The following is an 18,897-nucleotide window of genomic DNA, read 5'->3' on the forward strand; positions in this document are numbered from 1 at the left end:
CACAAGACTTTCACCAGGCACTAAAAGATGGAGACTTTTTTGCCTCAGCAATACTTGCTTGCAGTGTGGGACTCTTCCTACCTTTGCTTGAACATAGCCCAAAAGAAGCAGCCAACTCTACACCTTCCCATTCTTCTAAACATTCAAATCCCATGAGGAAAAAAAAAAAAAATCATAGTAAGGAGAGATATTTCCCTAAAGACAAACTTGTCTGTAAGACTTCCCATCACTGGTAAGCAACCTTTCTGTGTGCCTGTCCCTGAGGATATGTTGAAGCAGTACCAAGAGAACCTGAACCAGTTACCCAGAGAAAGTGGCCAGTCAAATGGTGACACGTTAGCTATGTAGGCAGGCTCCCTGGCTGGGGTCACTCCTTGAGCAGCTGGAAGCATTCCTGCAGAAGGCAAGCCTTGATAATAACTGAATCCAGTGTTATTCTCATGAAGTCTCCAACCTTCTCCACACAGGGTCAAGTAGGACTCTGGGACACCCACCATAAGGAGCTGAGGAACTGAACAGCTAATGGTAGAGAAGTGGATGCTTCCCTAAGAAAGTTTTCATTTAATGCCAGTTAAGAAGAGCACCATCCCACTCCCACTACAATGTAGGATTGGCAATAATAATCTCAATAATCTCAAGAGTGGAATGGAAATACAGAGCCACAACTTGCCAAAGGCATCTCCTAAAAAAGAACAGAGAAGGGAAGTCCAGGGGAGAAGGGAGGCAGATTGCATACTCAGCTGATCACAACAGGACTCTGCTGTGAAGACATTTGAGATGCAACTCCCCTTGTGCAATTTAATCTTCCAGAAAGGAAAACAGCTGTGATTTTCTGCTGAAGGTACTTGCACAGTAGGTTGAACATTCAGCTTCTCCTCTACACATTCAGGTCATAAAGAAAATTATCACAGTGGTGGAGCTTCTAAACAAAACACCAAGTTATTTAGCATAAAATAAAATGCTCTTAAAATGACATGCCAAGACTGGAGCATGAGAGCTGATAGGGCTTCATGTCAAACAAAAAGAAAAAGGTCTGTGCAGCTGCACGTGCAATGTCCACTGTCCCAATAAAAGACATTAACCATATGGTGCAGCAACACGCTGAACCCTTCGGTCCAGGTTGCTCCCAAAGCTAGCCGCTAGGCCTAGAGGCCTGGATTTTACTTGCTTAGCCATCACCATGAAGTCTAGTTTGAGGGACACAGAAGGAAGCTGTAGGGACCTAGGGGAGAGCTGAAGATGTAAATAGGCTGAGAATCCACAAGCACTTCATCTCTGGCAACAAATTCCCAATAACATTACAGATGGAGTAGTTAAGACAGCTGTGAGGAGCACTGGCTCTTAAGCACAAGTCAGAAGGCGTCAGGCGTTATCTTGGTTATGTACTTCCACCAGAGCAAGAAAGAGCCTCCTAATGCAGACTGGGGGGAGTACAAAGTGTTATCTTGAAGTATGAACAGAGTAAAAAAATATTACTGATGTGAACCTCAACCCTCATCCCTTTATAAAATGAAATTTACAATCCTTTAAAAAGACGATTAGACTTTTTAGTAGAGGTCAAGAAAGGTTTAGCTGACTGAAGCAAGTGACACTAATAATATAATCATCTTATATTTACAGCCGGGGAATTGCAGATGTTGCACATCCAGGTATTTGTTAGCTTGTGATTAACAAGGTGACACACTTGAAGGAACAAGCTCAGCAAAATTCTAAACAGCAACATTTAAAAAGTACTTACTGAATGTCATTTAACTTAATGCTTTCAGCTTTGTTTTGTATTCTGTTACGATGGTTTCAGGTTTGGGGATTTTGTGGTTTTTTTGTTGCTGAGTATTTTCTCCCCACAAACACATAATACATTCTAGATTGTACACATAATCCATAAATATTAAAGTTATAGCCAATTTATTACAGATATTATTTCCCTGATACTTAAACAATGTTATATATAAATATTTCTACATTTATATAAATACATGCAAAACAAATCAGAAAATAGAAGCCTTGAGTAAAGAATGACCGAATTACAAAAAAAATTATAAATTGTGTACTTTGCAATTATTTATGGTCATATTTTCACCAACCTATTCAACCTTGCAGCCTCTGGCTTTGATCCCAGAGGGAAAAAATCCTTCTTGCTGTCAGTATTTTGCTTTGATGATACTGACAGACTTCTGTGTAATTATCTTTTTAATATTATGCTTACAGGAAAAGAGTTTTTCAATGCAGTTACACATTATCTGAAACTGTGGCACACAGCTTAAGAAGCAAGACTCTCTGCAAAGGAATCGTAACATCACAAAAAAAGTGTGATTTTTAAGTACCATGCACAGAAAATCGTTGATATATCAACCAGCTTAAGTAGGGGAAGGCAGAGATGAAGCATTAATGTCATTTTTTCCTGCAGCTTCTGCATGTCTCTTTGTAAAAAGTGACAGCAATATATAAATGATTTGATCTACAACAGTTAGTAGAGACAAGAGTAGTCTGTATTGTTTTTAAGAAAAGGAAATAAACATTGGCCAAGTTTCTTTATTTCATACTTCACATCTTCACTCAATACTGTTACTGAATGTTTGAAAAATTGTCCTGTACACCATGAATATACAAAATTTATCTGAAGCATTAAATCTGTAAAAATAGAAATAATTCAGTCAGACCAAGTGTAACTGAAGACATGGCAGACAGTAAAGGGATTGCTTATCTGGGCTGAAGATGTAGTCAGAAAGTAAAATTTAACTAAAAGAACCACAGATTATTAAGGAAACAGAACTATGTAAATTAAGATTTTGCTAATTTGTCAGAAGATAGGAGAGATAAAGGTAATGGATTTTATTTTAAATCAGTAAGCATAATGTCACTTTTTAGAGACACCTTGGTGGTCTAATTACATACAACTAGAAAACTCACTGCCTTCAGGCACCCTCATATCAAGTGCAAATCTGCGCAGTTATAGAATATATTTATAAAATATACTATATGCAAACATTTTTACAGAGCTTTAAATCAAGCCAAAAAGTAAATATACTTGATGGGACAACAGAAAAAAAAAAAAGAATTGATGCAAAAATGTGGGCAGTGTGATTGTGACCCTTCAAAGCCAGAGGAAACCATTCAGTTTGTCTGCAACAAAAAGGAGACGGGATTTGCACCTTAAAAGTTGACTGTTAATAAAAATGAAGAAGACATCCTCTGTGCTTCTGCAAATTAACATAAAATTAGCTTTCATGACATTTTATGTATTGTCATTTTCTTAAAATATCTTCTAAAGCACAATGTCAACCCTTAAATACCAATAACCAATCACATATTGAAAGTGAAAGGATTTCCCAGCTAAATTCAAATTACAAACTACGTAATCCTAAAGAGTGCAATGCTCTGGAAAAAGCTTTAAAATTAAATTATTTTACTTGTAAAGCTAGTGTTAGGGGGATTTTTAGTTAAAAAAATGGAAGCAGGAAAGCTGCAAGAGTACAAATGACAAAATCATTTTAGATACACCGTGAAAGAGTGAATTATCCACTGATGCAGACAGAAACATCCATTTGCTACATTATTTGCTTCCTTACTTCATTCCATTGCATGTACACACAGCTTAAGTATTAAAATGTAGAATAATAAATAAAACGGCTCAGATTACTAGCAAGGGCCAAAACACAATCTGTAATTGTGCTCTATCTAGTTTCTGTTTCAGCAGTCTTTTTCTCTTGCAGTTTGTAAGAAAAATCATAGTCAGACTTCCAAAAAGAGTCATTCTTTTTTTATATCAGAAGCTCAAGTTCATTTGCCCAGGTTTATAACCCAAGACATTTCTGTGAAGGAAGCACAGTGCAAATTATATGACTAATAAAACTTGCTTACATAGAAAGAAGTTTACTTGATTAATCTTAATTGGTATCTTTATGAAATACATTGTAAAACAAAGATTAAATAACAGGACTGCATTTGTGGGTTTTTTTCCTCAAACTTTTTCTCCTAATCCCTCCTTTGAAAAGCTTAATGAGTTACAAAAATCTTAATAAAGTTCCAGACTTCAGCAGATAGCCATTATAAATGCTGCCAATCAATGCCAACTAGTGTCTGATTTGCTTCTTGTGCATGTCCAATTTCCTCTGTGATACTGTGCTGCTGCCAGAGTCTTTGAATCTTTTTAAATCGTTCTTTGCACAGATGTAACGGGTTCCCGCGTCTGAAAAGGAGATAATACTTATCAGGAATGATGAAACGCTGCAACTAAGCACAAACACTCAAGTGTGACATATTAAATATTAGATAACTCTTCAAAATATTAAAATACTTAGATAACCCTTTAACGTTATTCTCTTGTCAGAACAAATCGACAGGTATTTGGTCTAGTGAACTGGAGTGCTACCTTGTCTAGTCCCCCACTCTCACTGCTCCCTCCAGCCTGTGAGAATCTAATGTACAGCCCACAGAAATGTGAACACAGATTTTCAGCGAACTTTCCAGGCTGACCCAGTTCGTGTTCTGTGATTTTGACTAGTTTCAGAAGTAACAAGCATTAACAATATCAAGTCCCCAAACTATTCTCATAGGAAGCAGACAGGTGTTAAGCCAAAGAACTACCACATTAAATAAAATAATCTCATAGCATTTTTACTTGGTATTATATTAACACAGATTATACAAATAAACACACTATACACAAATAAAATTTTCAGCCTTAGTTTCTTCTAGGCAGCTTCACAGATGCTAAAAAGATTTAAGTTTCTACACCTCAAGGCAACTGTTTATAATCTGGGAAAGATCTGCCGTTAAGTATTTTTAACCTAAAAACATGTATTAGCATTAAAATGTTTGAAGATATTAGATGCAGCTGCAATATCAAAATATTACCTATATAATTAAAATAAAAAGGTAACATAAAAAATGTATTTTACAAACCAAATAGTTTTAGAATTCCTGTCCTTAAAAGATCTATTTTTTAAATATTTACCTGAGTCCCTGGTCTGTCTCTCCGTAGTCATCAAGATAAGGAGGAGGATAAAAGCAGCCCTTTGTTTTTCCAGCTAAAAATAGCACCTGACATTCTCGTACTCTAGAGAGAAACACAGAGAAGAATTTAGGTATTGATTTTTAGGTGAATAGTTTCTCATATTTTCAGACACCACTTTTCGAGTTCGCACCTATTTTTATTCTGTATAATCTGCTTGTACAGATTTTTAAAGGTACTTTTTTTAGAAAAAAAACCCAACCCAAATATCTTATTCTCTTCCTGTTATAACTCCTCGGTAGCAGTTAAAAACAGTGTAGTTTCATGTCATATTATTTGCAGTCTGTGTAAAATACTCAACAGAACCACAACTAAAAAATAAACCAAATTCACTTCTCACTAATCTTTGCCAAAATGAAAACAGACATTATCTAACCTTTCCTTGTATGCCGGAAGACAACTAAAACCAATTTTCTTATTTTCAACAACAGCAACAGCAGCAGCAACAACAAAATAAAGGTATTTACCTTCACTGTTTTATAATACTTGATTGAAAATAAACACACAGAGAAAACAAATTCACTTTAAAAATGAAATTCAAGTTTTCTATACTTTATCTTCAAAGAAACAACCTCTGAACCTTACATCAAAGTATAAGGAAGATGAATACACTCTAGTTTTTAGGCAACCCTGTTACTAACCAACCACTGCCTCTACAAACCACCCCTGCAATCACATTTATACAACTTTTCCTTTCATATCTACACACACCATCTAACTAACAATATAAGTAGAGATATTCAGTTCCTTACCTAAGGAATATGCCCACTCCAGAACCACAAGTGTAGGTATGTGCAGTACAGGCTCCAACATCTTCTCCTTCTAATTCCGTTTGACAACAGTAACTCTGAGAACATAGCATGGTCCCACACACAAGGCACAATGTTGGGGCTCTGCTTTTATCACCACCTGATTTCGGACACCTTTTGTTAAGCAAAAAAACCAAAATCCATTGTATGTATTAACTCTAGATAGTAAAAAGATTCAAAAGCACTTTTGAACATTTATACAGTTAACAGTTATACAGACCCTTGCAATTCCTATTTCGCTGAAATACGTGGCAGTTTTGCTGGAACACGTGACAATCAAATTTATGCCATTAACTTTATGATTCTATAAACAACTTTGAGACTTTCAGGTTAGAGGTTTCCTAGTTCATCAAAAGGAGCAGAAGACTTTAGGGGGTCCGCACTATAATTGCGTACAACTTACGAGAAATTGGATGCTTGGTTAATGAGGCAGCTGTAGTCGTCCGGAAGATCTATTAATTTGTTGGATTCTCGTGCATAGCTGGAATAAAGCAATCAAATTAACCACTCATATTTCAATGAATAATACACAGTGATTTCAAACTCATTCATGTTTTCCTGACTCATTTAAACAGCATCTGTGAATAATTGAATTTTTAAAGTTTTCCTCTTCTCTGCCATCCATAGAATAAAATGGTAGCACCTAAAGGAACCCACAACATCTCTCAACTAGACCACCTCCAGTTTTCTTCGTCATATTTTTTATGAATTTGATAAAATGCACAGGCAAAAAGTCAGAAAAATACATGTCATGTATGCTTTTAACAAAACCTCATAAGGTCACTACAGATTTAATTGAGTATTTGTTTTGCTCCCTTATCAGTTTGCTTTGTATTTGACTTTTGTCACTAATGTTGAATGGAAAATAGTCTGACTTGCAAATTCAGAGACCTTGTATCCTGAAGAGAATGAAATATTCATGCGATGACAAGGACCTATTTAATACCAAGTATCTTTAGAAATAACAGTTAAAAGTTAGTGTATAGCATAGGCAAAAAAAATAAATTTTAATAATCTTCAACTCTAGGAATAATACAAATTAGACTGTGAAATGTAAATAGATGTTTGTAACAGAAGCAATGTACAAGAACATGCTGAGAGGAAAAAAAATCACTGCCAAGTTTGACACGATCTTGGGAAAAACAGTTAATCAAGCAAAAGGAACATGTGGGGAAAATCCCAACAACCACACATAACAGGGAATCAATTATGGAATCAGAGTATTCTTACTGTATAAGAAATTCCGTTAATAGCTTGGTATTTAACAGATGAAGTGATTAATTTTTATTTTTGTCACTTAACCTTACTGCATGTACAACATTGAAAGATTGACTTTATGTATTTAGCACAGGAGATTAACATGCAGGGATGTTTTTAATGACAGCACTGTGAGCATGATATTCATTTGTAATTATCTGGATAACTGATAACCACTACTTTTATGCAGCCTTCATAAAGAAAACAAATGCTTTTCTACGTCCACTAAGTATTAAATGCATTCTGAATTCAAAATAATTGCTTAACAAGTAGTTAGAAACTGACTTGGTGTTGATTTCCTAAAGAATTTGGATTCTTTAAAACGATAATTTTAAAAGGCTCTTCAATGCCTGGTATTTTTAAACAAAGGTTGTATACATCTTTCAGCAACAGCATATCTTTTAAATCAGAAGGTACAAATCTACTATAGGAAACATGAAAAGAAATATTATGGCCTCTGATTGCTGCAGATCCATTTAATAAAACGGTAAGATTTAACATTGCCTTTAAAATCTACTAATTTAAGCGATATTTCACTTTCCTTACAAAATTCTGAAAAATCTCTTTGCTTATGCCCCAATATCTTTGTCATTCAATAAAGCAGAACTGATACTATGTTATTATAAACAGCCTTTAGGAAAAAATACTTGGGAGAAAATGGCAACATTAAAGTTTCTCCCGTCTCTGCTTAAAATTTATTCATGTTTACCTGATCGCATGTCTCTTGCCTTCCAGGTATCTTTTTACTTCACTGTTACTGCACCAACTACAAGAAAGAAAAAAATTGGCTTTTGACTTCAATGGATCATTCTTTCCAAAAATAAATAAGCAAAAAATCCACCATACATCTATTTGATAACCTCTACAACCAAAATGATTTCTTTCAAAACACTTATTTCATGAATGCTTTTCAAAGTCTACAATTCACTTCCACATATGCACTCCTGGGAGAATACTTAATGATCTTGTGCAGGATTCTTTATTATATTTAAACTAAGCATAAAACCACAACTTACCTTTCTATTAAGGTGTTCAGAATCTCACTATTTTCTTGAAAAAGGCAAGTGAGGTTGTTTGGCAAGGAAAGATAGCTACATAAGTGTTCAAACTGGTTTGTTCCATTTACTGTAAAAAAAGGTGTAATTCTCATAATTACAGTTTTTTAAATTACATTATATGCAATAAATGAAATACAACTCTAAATATTGGGACAGCTATATATTTTTTTTTTTTTTAAACTGTGTTCCCCAACACCCAAAATATGGTAGGGAGTATGAAAGTGCTAGTAAAGGCACCAGACAGCTATGTTGGGAAACTGCCAGTAATGAAAAGCAACTTTCCTCAAACTTCCCCCCAAGCATATTTCAAGCCTAGTCATATAAGAACCACAACAGAGAGTTCCATGGCCTTTACAACTCAGTATGTCTTTGTTTCATGTTGTCCATTAAATGGCTACTTGGTGCTCCTTGGAATCTGTGACACAAACCGAGACAGTTTGTCAGTGACAGGCAGTATAACAGCCTCAAATACAGAGATTGCAATTGCCTGCAGTGCCAAACTCATATGCAGGACACAACCACCAGATTGCCAAGTTCATCCTAGTCTATTGGTTTGACTCCCTAGGTCCCTGCTCTCCCAAACTTTCAGGACAAAGAGTACCAGTACCTCTTCTGTGGCATGGCTTCTTTTGCTCCTGAATAAAGGAGTGAAGAGAATGACAGTGAAAGCTGTGCTCACTCCCCTCTCATGCCCAAGTGATTGCCATTCTGCAACCCACAGTAACACACCAGAGAAAGGCAATACAGACCAGTTGTGGGATCAGTAGGTCCTGGGGCAGGGAAGTGGGAAGGGAAGGCAAAATACCCAGTGCCACAGCCACTGTCAGGGCATCCCTTGGTGGCAGGGACCTACAGGGCCATTCAAGCACCTGGAACTTGAGAGTATAAGAAAAGTGAAGCAAAGCCTTCCTCTTCCCTTCTCCTACAACTAACTCTCTGAAGACCTACTTCTGGAAGTACATCTGCACTTTGTACCTCATCTTTAGAGCATCTGTAACAAAGAACTGAAGTGGTCACTACTGGTCCAGACTATGAACTTGAGAAACCTTGTTCAGAAAATCAAAGTTCAGGAATAGAGGCTTCTCTTCTTTTGGACCAAATGCTTAAGTATTGCAATTGTTAAATGAAAAAGAAACCTACATTTTAAACACAATTTGTCAAGGGGCTTCATGTCAAGGAAACGTTCTAGAAGTATTACCAAAGCATGAAGATACTCATGACAGAGACAACCGCTGTTCTCATGTCAGCTCAGCAGCAGGTATCAGACTCTGTTTAAACATGGGAAACCTGAAGCAGTGTGAACCTATTAACATCTTCCGATCTGCATTCTACCACTACATACACCTTATGTGGAAGACAGTATATGTTCCTAACATCAATTATTTCAGGTGTAACATAGAATCACAGACTGGTTTGAGTTGGAAGGGACCTTAAAGATCATCCAGTTCCAACCCCCTGCCATGGGCAGGGACACCTTCCACTAGACCAGGTTGCTCAAAGCCCTGTCCAGCCTGGCCTTGAACACTGCCAGGGAGGGGGCAGCCACAACTGCTCTGGGCAACCTGCTCCAGTGTCTCAGCACCCTCACAGTGAAGAGCTTCTCCCTTATATCTAATTTTAATCTACCCTCTTTCAGCCCTTGGTGTTCCTGGCCAGATTTAATTCTATCAGGGTTTTGACCTTCCTAACCTGATCTCTGACTACTTGGACAGTTTCTCTGTATCCTTCCCAAGGCTACCTGTCCTTGCTTCCACGCTCTGTAGGCTTCCTTTTTGTGTTTCAGCTTGTCCAGGAGCTCCTTGTTTATCCATGCAGGCCTCCTGCCATTTTTACCTGACTTCCTCTTTGTCAGGATGCATTGCTCCTGAGCTTGGAAGAGGTGACCCTTGAATATCAACCAGCTTTCTTGGGCCCTCTTCCCTCCAGGGCTTTATCCCATACTACTCTATCAAGCAGATCCCTGAAGAGGCCAAAGTCTTCTCTCCTGAAGTCCAGGGTAGTGAGCTTGCTGCCCCAAGGATATTGAACTCCACCATCTCATGGTCACTGCAGCCAAGGCTGCCCTTGAGCTTCACACTTCCCAGCAGCCCGTCCTTGTTAATGAGAACAAGGTCCAGCACAGCCCCTCTCTTCATCAGCTCCTCTATCACTTGGAGAAGGAAGTTATCATCAATGCATTCCAGGAACCTCCTGGATTGCTTACGCCCTGCTGTGTCATCCCTCCAACAGATATCAGGGTGGCTGAAGTCCCCCATGAGGACCAGGGCTTGTCAACATGAGGCTGCTTTCATTTGTCTAGAGGGCCTCATCTGCTAGATCTTCCTGGTCAGGTGGCCTGTAGCAGACCCCCACTATAACATCTCTTGTCCCTGTCCTCTCTTTAATCCTGACCCATAAGCTCTTGGTCAGCTGCTCATCCATCCCCAGCCAGAGGTCCATGCACTCCAGCTGGCTGCTGACATAGGGGGTGACACCCTCACCTCCTCTCCCCTGCCTGTCCTTCCTAAAGAGCCTGTATCCTTCCATTCCAACACTCCAGTCATAGGAGCCATCCCACCACGTCTCCATGATGCCAGTAAGACTGCAGCCCTGCAGGTCTGTGTATGTCTCCAACTCCTCTTGTTTATTCCCCATGCTACATGCGTTTGCATAGAAGCATTTAAGTTGGGTCCCCAATGAACCTGACTTACTGGCTGGAATTCCAGAAAGTTTACTTGTAGAGAGATTAATTATTAGTGAATGCTGGTTTGAATGAAATCAATGAAAGCAAAAGCAGGTCTCATTTGAAAACAGTAGTCAGTAGGAGATTTGAAATAATCAAAATTTCACTTTTTAACAGAAGAGCGTCAATTTCTGTTTTAAGTAATCTAGAACAGCATTTACCTCTATATTAAAAACTATTTTAAAACGGAAACAATTTTTTGCCTTTTTCATTATGCAGATATGATTCTGCACTGGTAACAAGCCCACATGCATTCAATCAGCTTCTTCAGAAGAAAGAGTTTAAACCTAATTTATTTTGTCCATAAATGCTTATGTCTTGAAAAGCTAATACAAAGCAGACAGTACCTTGAATTTCTGAGGGTGCTGGGACTCCGTTTAAGTAATGGAAAAACAAAGCAGAACATCTCAGGAAAGGCATGATTCCAGCTTTTAGATTCCTCCACAGATGCCAACCTGAGGAAATTTCTTTCAAGGCACTTAAGGGAACATAATAAAAAAGTTTGCTTTTATTTAATCATTTCAGTTTTAGAGCTATATTAGTAAGCCTTCAGTCATACTTCATATTAAATTACTGACTTCGGTTGAAACAAGCATTATGCAAAGTGTTTATTTCAAAGCTAACTCCAAGAAAAACAACCAGAGATTCATAAAAATATAGCCAGCCAGGACAGTAAATTAAGGAACATTTTCACTAGACATTTCAGATCCTGACAAGTTTTCTGTACTCAGACACTGCCAACTTCAGATTACATACATCTGCAAACTGACTAAAAAAAACTGTTTCAGAGCATAATCTTCATGAGCACAGAGAAATTTATAAGAATAGTTACTTGTAAAGTGAAACTAGAATTAGTGGATAAGAAACAAGGTGTAAGAGCTCCCCAGTTAAAAGTCTCATCTTTGACAGCATTAGTATATAGAATTCAATCAGTAGTTAATGTTGAGTCTGGGAGGGAGAAAACATTATAAAACCTCATCAAAAGATCGCACTTTTACCTTCCTGTACACTGGCAAAGAAATTTATACAGTGTAAGCACAGCTACTTCCTCTTCACTGTTAGTGTTTTCTTGATCCATGCCATTCTCTTCTGAAGAAGAAAGAAATAATAAGCAAGTTACTTCATATATACATGTTTCTACAGCAAGAATGTAATTTTTCAAGTTTTGAGAAAAAGGCCAAAACTAAGTGAAACATTCCACTCTACTATGATATGATGTACTGGAAAAGAGTCTTCTGCTGCACATCTTATGTGCTAAGTTTATGCTACTGTCAGCTCCAGTGAGGTGTTGATTTACTTGGTCGATTGGTGGGGTTTCTTAATATACTTGCTTGGAATTCTTTGCTTTTGGCTTACTACACCTTATCCAGTTCTCTTGTCAGAAGACACACTGATTCCTTACTCTGCTAACTGCAACTTATTCATCATGCAATGCCTAAGCCAAGCTCTGCAACAAACACTTCTACGCACTGCTACATTAGCTGGAAAGCTACGATTTGTGACTAGCTATGCTCCAAAAAACCTCCAGTGCTAAGCAATAAAGACAAAAGACTGAACTTTCATGAGTACAATTTATCAAATACTTTCTACGGGCTAAAAGAGAGGGCACCAGCAATTTTACTTTGCAACTGTAAACTGTGTACATTTACCAATAGCACCTCAATGTTTTCCAAGTACAAATTTGAGGAATCAATTCAATAGAAGTTGAAAGAAAGTGGCGTTACCTGTTGATGAGGTAAGTAAAATTTGTATTATGTGTGCCATAGTGACTAGATGAAACAGGTGAAGATCTCCAGTGCCAAGACTAACCCCTGAAAAATCCTGACAATGTATGGCAGGGAAAGAGAGCACCAAGCTTACCTGTAAGAGAAAACAAGAAAGCTGTTAGATTCCTTTTCTTTCTGAATCTTGCCATTTTCTCTGCTCATGCTGCAACTATACCCTTTGAAGGCAACATGCCTCATAAGGTTAATTTTGAAGTTAATCAGCCAGCCATTATTTAAGGGAACAATGATTAACTATGAGGGGGTTTTGGGAGTCTGTTTTTTTTCTTTGTTTTGTGTTTTTGTTTGGTTTTGGTTTTTAATTTTTTTTTTCTTTTTTTTTGTTTGGGGTTTCTTGGGGAGGTTGGTTTTGGGTTTTTGTTTTGTTTTAACATCTAAAGAGTATACATTCCACCTCATTTTTACCCCTTTTTTATTTACAGATAAGAATAGCTGAAACAAACAAAAAAATCTTTAAATTGTATTTAGTGAAAAAAACTAAAAACATGAACATTTTGAAAGGTTCCTGAGTAGGAAAAAAGTTTCCAATTAAGTTTTTACATCATGCCTACTGGATCAAAACATTATTAATATATATTATGGAATACTTACCAATAAATGAAACATGTCAATATCAAGTATGCAAGGAAGATTTCCATTTTTTTCATTAGGCACCAGTGCTGAAAGAAAAATAAATTTATTTATTGAACATTTACATATGAAAAGCTTTTAGTGTACTTCAGTTACAAAATGAGAGCCATCTCCTTGGTTTATATACTTAAAGTACTTAAAATACAAATGTACCCGGTTTCGGTCAGAAAGGTGTGAATTCAAGAGTTGTTCAACATTATTGGAAAAGACTCTTGCCTACTTAACTATGCTGTATTGAAATGAAAGAAACCCAAAGTAGCTATAACAAAGTAAGTGCTGTCATTCAACTCCCACAGTGACTTCCTTTCATTGCTTAGGTCTCCAGTGGGAGATAGAATGAGATAGTATCTCAAGCTCTGACCCAGAAATAAGCTCAAACACTAGTGACTAAACAGAAACACTAATTGTTGTCTGTTGGACAGCTGTTTAAAGGAAACTTCTGCAATTCACTTAACTTTACAAGGTTCACTAAATTTGCCTCAGACTCAAAAATACATTGCTAAAGAGTCTCTTAAATTCATTATTTATCTCTAATTAAGAAAGAACTAGGTACTGGTCTCTCCATCTCTGTAGTATTCACATTCACAGTAACCACAAAGTATTAACCAAAGTACTCCAGTTGACAACACAAATTCACACAATTAATAAATTCCAAGTACCTCTAAGCTAAAAGCAAACATAAATAGTCTTGAAAATGTTACAATATTAAAGAACAATCAAGGAACAGTTGCAAACTTCTTTACTCCAAGCAGTAAAGCCTGATTTACAGTAGAAGAGTTTCAACTGCAGCTATGAGAATAGTTTAACCATGTAGCTATAAGCATTAAGCTGCCAAATTTAAAAACACTACTACAGTAAAAAATAGTCTTATCATAATAACTTAAAAATACTTCAGTTGAAGACTGCTGCCTTGCTGGCCAGAAAATTAACAGCTGAAGATCTGTGACATTTTGAAACTATTTCTTTAAGCAAACATTTCACCATCACTCAGATTCCAAATGCTTTTGCCACAGAACTCAACCCAAATGTGTGAAAAATGCTTCTATCAAAAATGCGAGCAGGGCAAGGGACTTTCAAAACCAAACTTTTACTTGGTAAGTTATCTTTATGTATAGTTCATAGAATACTACAGACCAACGGCTAATAATTTTCCTTATTCCTAGCCTTGAAAAAAAAAAAAATCAAACACTTTTCCTTCACAAAAATAGAAGCAGTACAGTTGCTTCTGTCAGCTGGAAGGAAGAACAACTTTGAAGAAACACTGATTCAAGTTTCAAGAAAACCCAAACCATGCAGAACACCATATACTACAAAGTTCCAGTCCAATAGCTAGCAACATGTTCTCTTCTGCTTCACATAGAAAATGGCTCTATCATTACTGCTATGAACTGGTGTCAATTAAGGTCTTCCCCATAAAGCTGCCAACTATTTGCTGAAGTAGGTAGTATCAATTCTACTAGTAATTTCAGTATATGATAGCATTTTAAGTTTCCCTGCTCTACTGACTGTGAATATTAAAACTATCCCATTTTATAACACCCTTTCAGAACAGTCCTCTCATGGCTAATTACTGCATTAGGCTGAACTTCAGATTTTTAACCTGTATCTACAAATGCTTCAAGCTTGGAACATTTTGGATGTTCTCATTAAAATTCTCAACTAATATATGACATTACATAGTAAGTCCTGTCTTATCACAGATCCTACTTTTCAAAAAGTTGCAGATTTATTAGATCTCTGCAAATATCCTGTTTCCTTTCAATACTATATTAATCTTAATTTCCTCCTCTTTGAAGTTCCAGTGTATCACTTTTCTTTTGTGAAGGACCACAGAACCACAGAATCACCTAGTTTGGAAAAGACCTTGAAGATCCACACTTCCTTCTCCTTTGCTCTAGGTATCTTTCTAAAAGCAGCAATATCAATACTAGAAAGAGTCAACAGAACTGCTTCACAGCACAATATCCATGCTTCTCTGGAAATATATCTTGGAACTGCAGACCAGAAGAAATGGTTCTTTTCCATGGTAGGACGAAATACATGTAGGTACAGATGTGAAAATACCAGCTCTTGGTCTATTACTTAAAACCACTACATAAAGCGATTTTCTCATAATCAAGACTAACAATCATTCTGTAAGCATTTTTCTGTATCTTTGTGAAAAACTGCATAAGGTGGTGAACTTACACGCTAAGAGAGTACAAAAGTGAGCCTGTACTGCTGGAAGAGATGAAACTGTCCAATGAGCTGCTGCAAATCTTGTTAATGATGTAAGGCAGTCATCCTTTAAAAACAAAGAAGAAATACTGCCACAGTTAATGAAATTCCTCAATATGAAAAGGTCTTTTGACTTAGAGCATTCTTTTCAGGCCCCTCAGCTGTAGTTTAGGGGAACAGTTTGAGTGTTTAAGTATATGACAGATGTTTATGTAATTATACAAGTTCCCTTCAGTATTCTTATTTTGACTGTTACAATGAGAAACTCTCGCCTTACTAAACTATGCATTTATAGAAAAAAAGTAATAGTTTTGCTAGATTTTCTTTTTAAATAAATTTAATAATCAGATACTGATTGACTAAACAGTGGGATCCAACAAATAAAACTCTCAATTAACCATAAATTAAAAACCAGATATTTTGTATTAAAGCAGCAGAATTCGATCTTTTCGCACCAATTCAGAGAAGAATTGATCCTTGATCCTTACCTGTCGACAAGGTAAATGACCAAATAATGGTTTATCTTCATCAGCTAAAATTCGTTCTGAAAAAAACAAAACCCCAAAATATTTCAATGCTTTTAATTTATTTAAATTCTGAAATTCACATATAGAGGAGCAAAATGAATACATTAGTACCTATAGTCTGTATCGTGTAAGCACAGCTTCCCCAGCACATTATAGGTACACGTGGATCTTCTTCATTTGGATGAACCTTCAAGCCTACTTTGTATGTTGCTGTACCAAAAGTTGTCAACATCTCTTTTATGCTCTCAGAATAAGGATTCCTGAAACAAAGAAAACAGTATTATTACTAACTCATTATTTCCTCCACTTTTAATGATAAGTATTCACCCCACAGCTGAACACCTGGATTTTTAAAATTTAAATGAGAACTCCAATATCTTTCTTTGGATCTGGCATTCTTTAACCTCTTTTCTCTAACAGATACACTCCCAATTATTATTCTATTATTTCTTGGAACCAATCTAATTTTTTAGTGTTAAGAATATCCAGTCTTCAAAGACAATATAATTAAAGCTAAATTAAAAGAATTGTGTGTGACTGATAGCAAAATCTGTTAGCAGCTGGGATAAGTGTCTTGCATTTTTGTGTGCAGCTGGCAGACAAATGTCTGTACCATGCAATGAATTTTATTACTTTCTCCTCAGGTGAAGAAAGGGTAGACTCAAATACAAACATCCCATAATAGCTGAAATTACATATTAACATACTCTGTTTCATAGTCTTTCTTTGGGTTTTACTTGCAGTGCTGAGCTATAATGATGAATCCTTCATCCAGTTACAAGTAATAGGGAAACAAAGCTTAATCCTGATGTCAAAATTTATATAACTGCAGCATCTTCTCTGCACATCCACCTCTGAAATTCTACTGCATTATTTACTACTTGTGGGTTGGATTTCAATACCATCATAATAATAGGATCAACTTTTGTAACTAAAGCAAAATTCATTTATTTGCCTTAATCATTGAGACCTTATAGCACAGAAGTCTCATACTATTTTCATGTTACCATTTCATGATGAATTTTTGATGATTTAATAAGTTGTAAATACATACTTGGGTTTGAAATCTGGTCTAAATCCTTCAGGTAATTGCAGCTGATCCATTTTTTCTGAATTACCAGAATTGCCTGTATAAACAAGAAGTAATAAAATACTGATTATTCACCTATACCTGATTTTTACATTATAAAAGACGCTGAAGCACATCACCAGAAACTGAAATTCCAAGCTATCCTTGCCACTTTTGCCATCACCTCTCAAGTCCACTGTGGTAGAACCAAAACACTCAGTCTTTTCCATGAATATAATATTTTCACATACAAATATACACATTTCTTCAGACTTACTTGCACTGTCTTCATCTCGAAGTAAATACATCCCTTTTATTTGCTGGGATATTGTTTTGATCCACTGAGTTAGGTTTGGTTGGCCTGAAAAGTCTAACCTGTCCAGAAATATATATAAATACAATACACAAATTAGTTAAAAACAAACTATATACAGAATTAGTATTTCATAGGCATTCCATGTTCTTCTGTTTCTCAACTGTTTCTCTTCTGTTTCTGCTATCTGCATATTCTCTACATCCAGTTCTTTTCCTGCAGGTCCTACACTTTACTGTCCTTTCATACTCTAAATTCCATACTATACAATAACCAAGGAAGGTCCATAAACCAAAATAAGCAGGCAGACAATCCATTTGAGATTATCAAAACAGAAGATAATAAACATTTTGAAAGGGATTTTTGGGGTGTGGCTTGTTTGGGATTTTTTCACATTTATTGAGGGCATTTAGAAAGCAAACAGACCTGTTAAACAAAACTCTTGGTGGAGGAAGCAGAGGAATAACGGTGTTGCTTAAGCATTCACAAAGTGGGCAAAGGAATTCACCGTTTTCTACATCGTAACTTGTGTGCACTCGTAATCTTTGTTGCCTTCGTTGCTCTTTTGCTTGAACAGCATCAAAATACCTTTAGAAAAGACCAAGATATTAATGGCAAATTATTAAAAGATTAACATATAAACTCATGAATTCTCATACAGACACTGTTTTGCCTTTTCTCAGCTATAGATAAGAAATTATATGAAAGAAAAAGCTCTACCCTCTGGCTGATAAAGTATTACTAACTGCAGGCTATCCCCAGTTTTTGGCAGCCTAAATCCCCCAAAAGTGCTGAAGTACACTGGGCCGTTAAAATCACGTTTAAGTCTGACCTTTAGCAATTTTTCATTTAGGTAAAAAAGGGTAAGAGGAAGAGGTTAAGTTGAATAATTAAAAAAAAAATCTTCAGTTTTACATAAAATTTTAAGGGAAGTGCCATGATTATCTATGTGCATATTCCATTACAGGCCATAACAGAGCAGCAACTGGAACAACTGGTGGCTGATCTCCGAATCCTATATATGAAAAGGAATGGAATTCCTTGCTTTGCTAAACATAACTGCTATTCCAGAAGTCTCTGGGACGGTTCAGAGTGTGCCCAGTGATGACCCCAAAATGGTCTGAATACAGGCATCTAAGTACATTTCCAGGAGTTAACAGCAACCACACACCTACAGGAGAAGATTAAGAATGCATCTTCAGTGAGCAGTGATATTAAAAATCACAAATAAAACCTGCATGTGATTAACGCCACAGAATCTCTGGAAGCTCCTAACAATCTTCACAAAAGGCAGAATTTGAAATCAGGCACTTAAGGAGCCATGCCAAGGACCAAAGCAAGGGCCTAATTGAAGTTAGAGGCTTGAATGGTTTTCATTTGTCACGTGGCATTGGCACCCCATGGCACTAAGCACATTTATCCTGCTCCAAAAATCAAAGAATAAAAATAGCTGGAAAACGTTTCATAAAAAAACCAACTTAAGAACACAGGATAAAA

The 18,897-nt window shown here is 36.5% G+C and overlaps 1 protein-coding gene across 6 annotated transcripts in view; it reads right to left on the minus strand.

Annotated features, from left to right (window-relative positions):
- Nucleotides 1-1,888: 1,888 nt before the first annotated feature.
- The window catches only part of UBR2 (ubiquitin protein ligase E3 component n-recognin 2), a 60,907-nt gene continuing 43,898 nt past the window's right edge, over nucleotides 1,889-18,897 (minus strand). For 4 of the 6 annotated variants that reach the window (XM_074863622.1, XM_074863623.1, XM_074863620.1 and 1 more), the window contains 16 exons: nucleotides 17,827-17,988; nucleotides 17,365-17,462; nucleotides 17,073-17,145; nucleotides 16,130-16,278; nucleotides 15,980-16,035; nucleotides 15,462-15,558; nucleotides 13,236-13,303; nucleotides 12,585-12,720; nucleotides 11,859-11,949; nucleotides 11,208-11,338; nucleotides 8,097-8,205; nucleotides 7,790-7,846; nucleotides 6,227-6,304; nucleotides 5,767-5,937; nucleotides 4,958-5,059; nucleotides 1,889-4,189 (listed from right to left, as the gene is read on the minus strand). In XM_074863622.1, coding sequence (XP_074719723.1) covers nucleotides 4,048-4,189; nucleotides 4,958-5,059; nucleotides 5,767-5,937; nucleotides 6,227-6,304; nucleotides 7,790-7,846; nucleotides 8,097-8,205; nucleotides 11,208-11,338; nucleotides 11,859-11,949; nucleotides 12,585-12,720; nucleotides 13,236-13,303; nucleotides 15,462-15,558; nucleotides 15,980-16,035; nucleotides 16,130-16,278; nucleotides 17,073-17,145; nucleotides 17,365-17,462; nucleotides 17,827-17,988 — 1,720 coding nt within the window. In that variant the 3' untranslated portion in view covers nucleotides 1,889-4,047. Of the gene's footprint in view, nucleotides 4,190-4,957; nucleotides 5,060-5,766; nucleotides 5,938-6,226; nucleotides 6,305-7,789; nucleotides 7,847-8,096; nucleotides 8,206-8,893; nucleotides 9,014-11,207; nucleotides 11,339-11,858; nucleotides 11,950-12,584; nucleotides 12,721-13,235; nucleotides 13,304-15,461; nucleotides 15,559-15,979; nucleotides 16,036-16,129; nucleotides 16,279-17,072; nucleotides 17,146-17,364; nucleotides 17,463-17,826; nucleotides 17,989-18,897 lie in introns of those variants that run through there. The other 2 variants (XM_074863624.1, XR_012628257.1) reach the window with 2 other exon arrangements.

Source organism: Strix uralensis, chromosome 3 (genome assembly GCF_047716275.1).
Source record: "Strix uralensis isolate ZFMK-TIS-50842 chromosome 3, bStrUra1, whole genome shotgun sequence".
In the NCBI taxonomy this organism is placed as follows: domain Eukaryota; kingdom Metazoa; phylum Chordata; class Aves; order Strigiformes; family Strigidae; genus Strix; species Strix uralensis.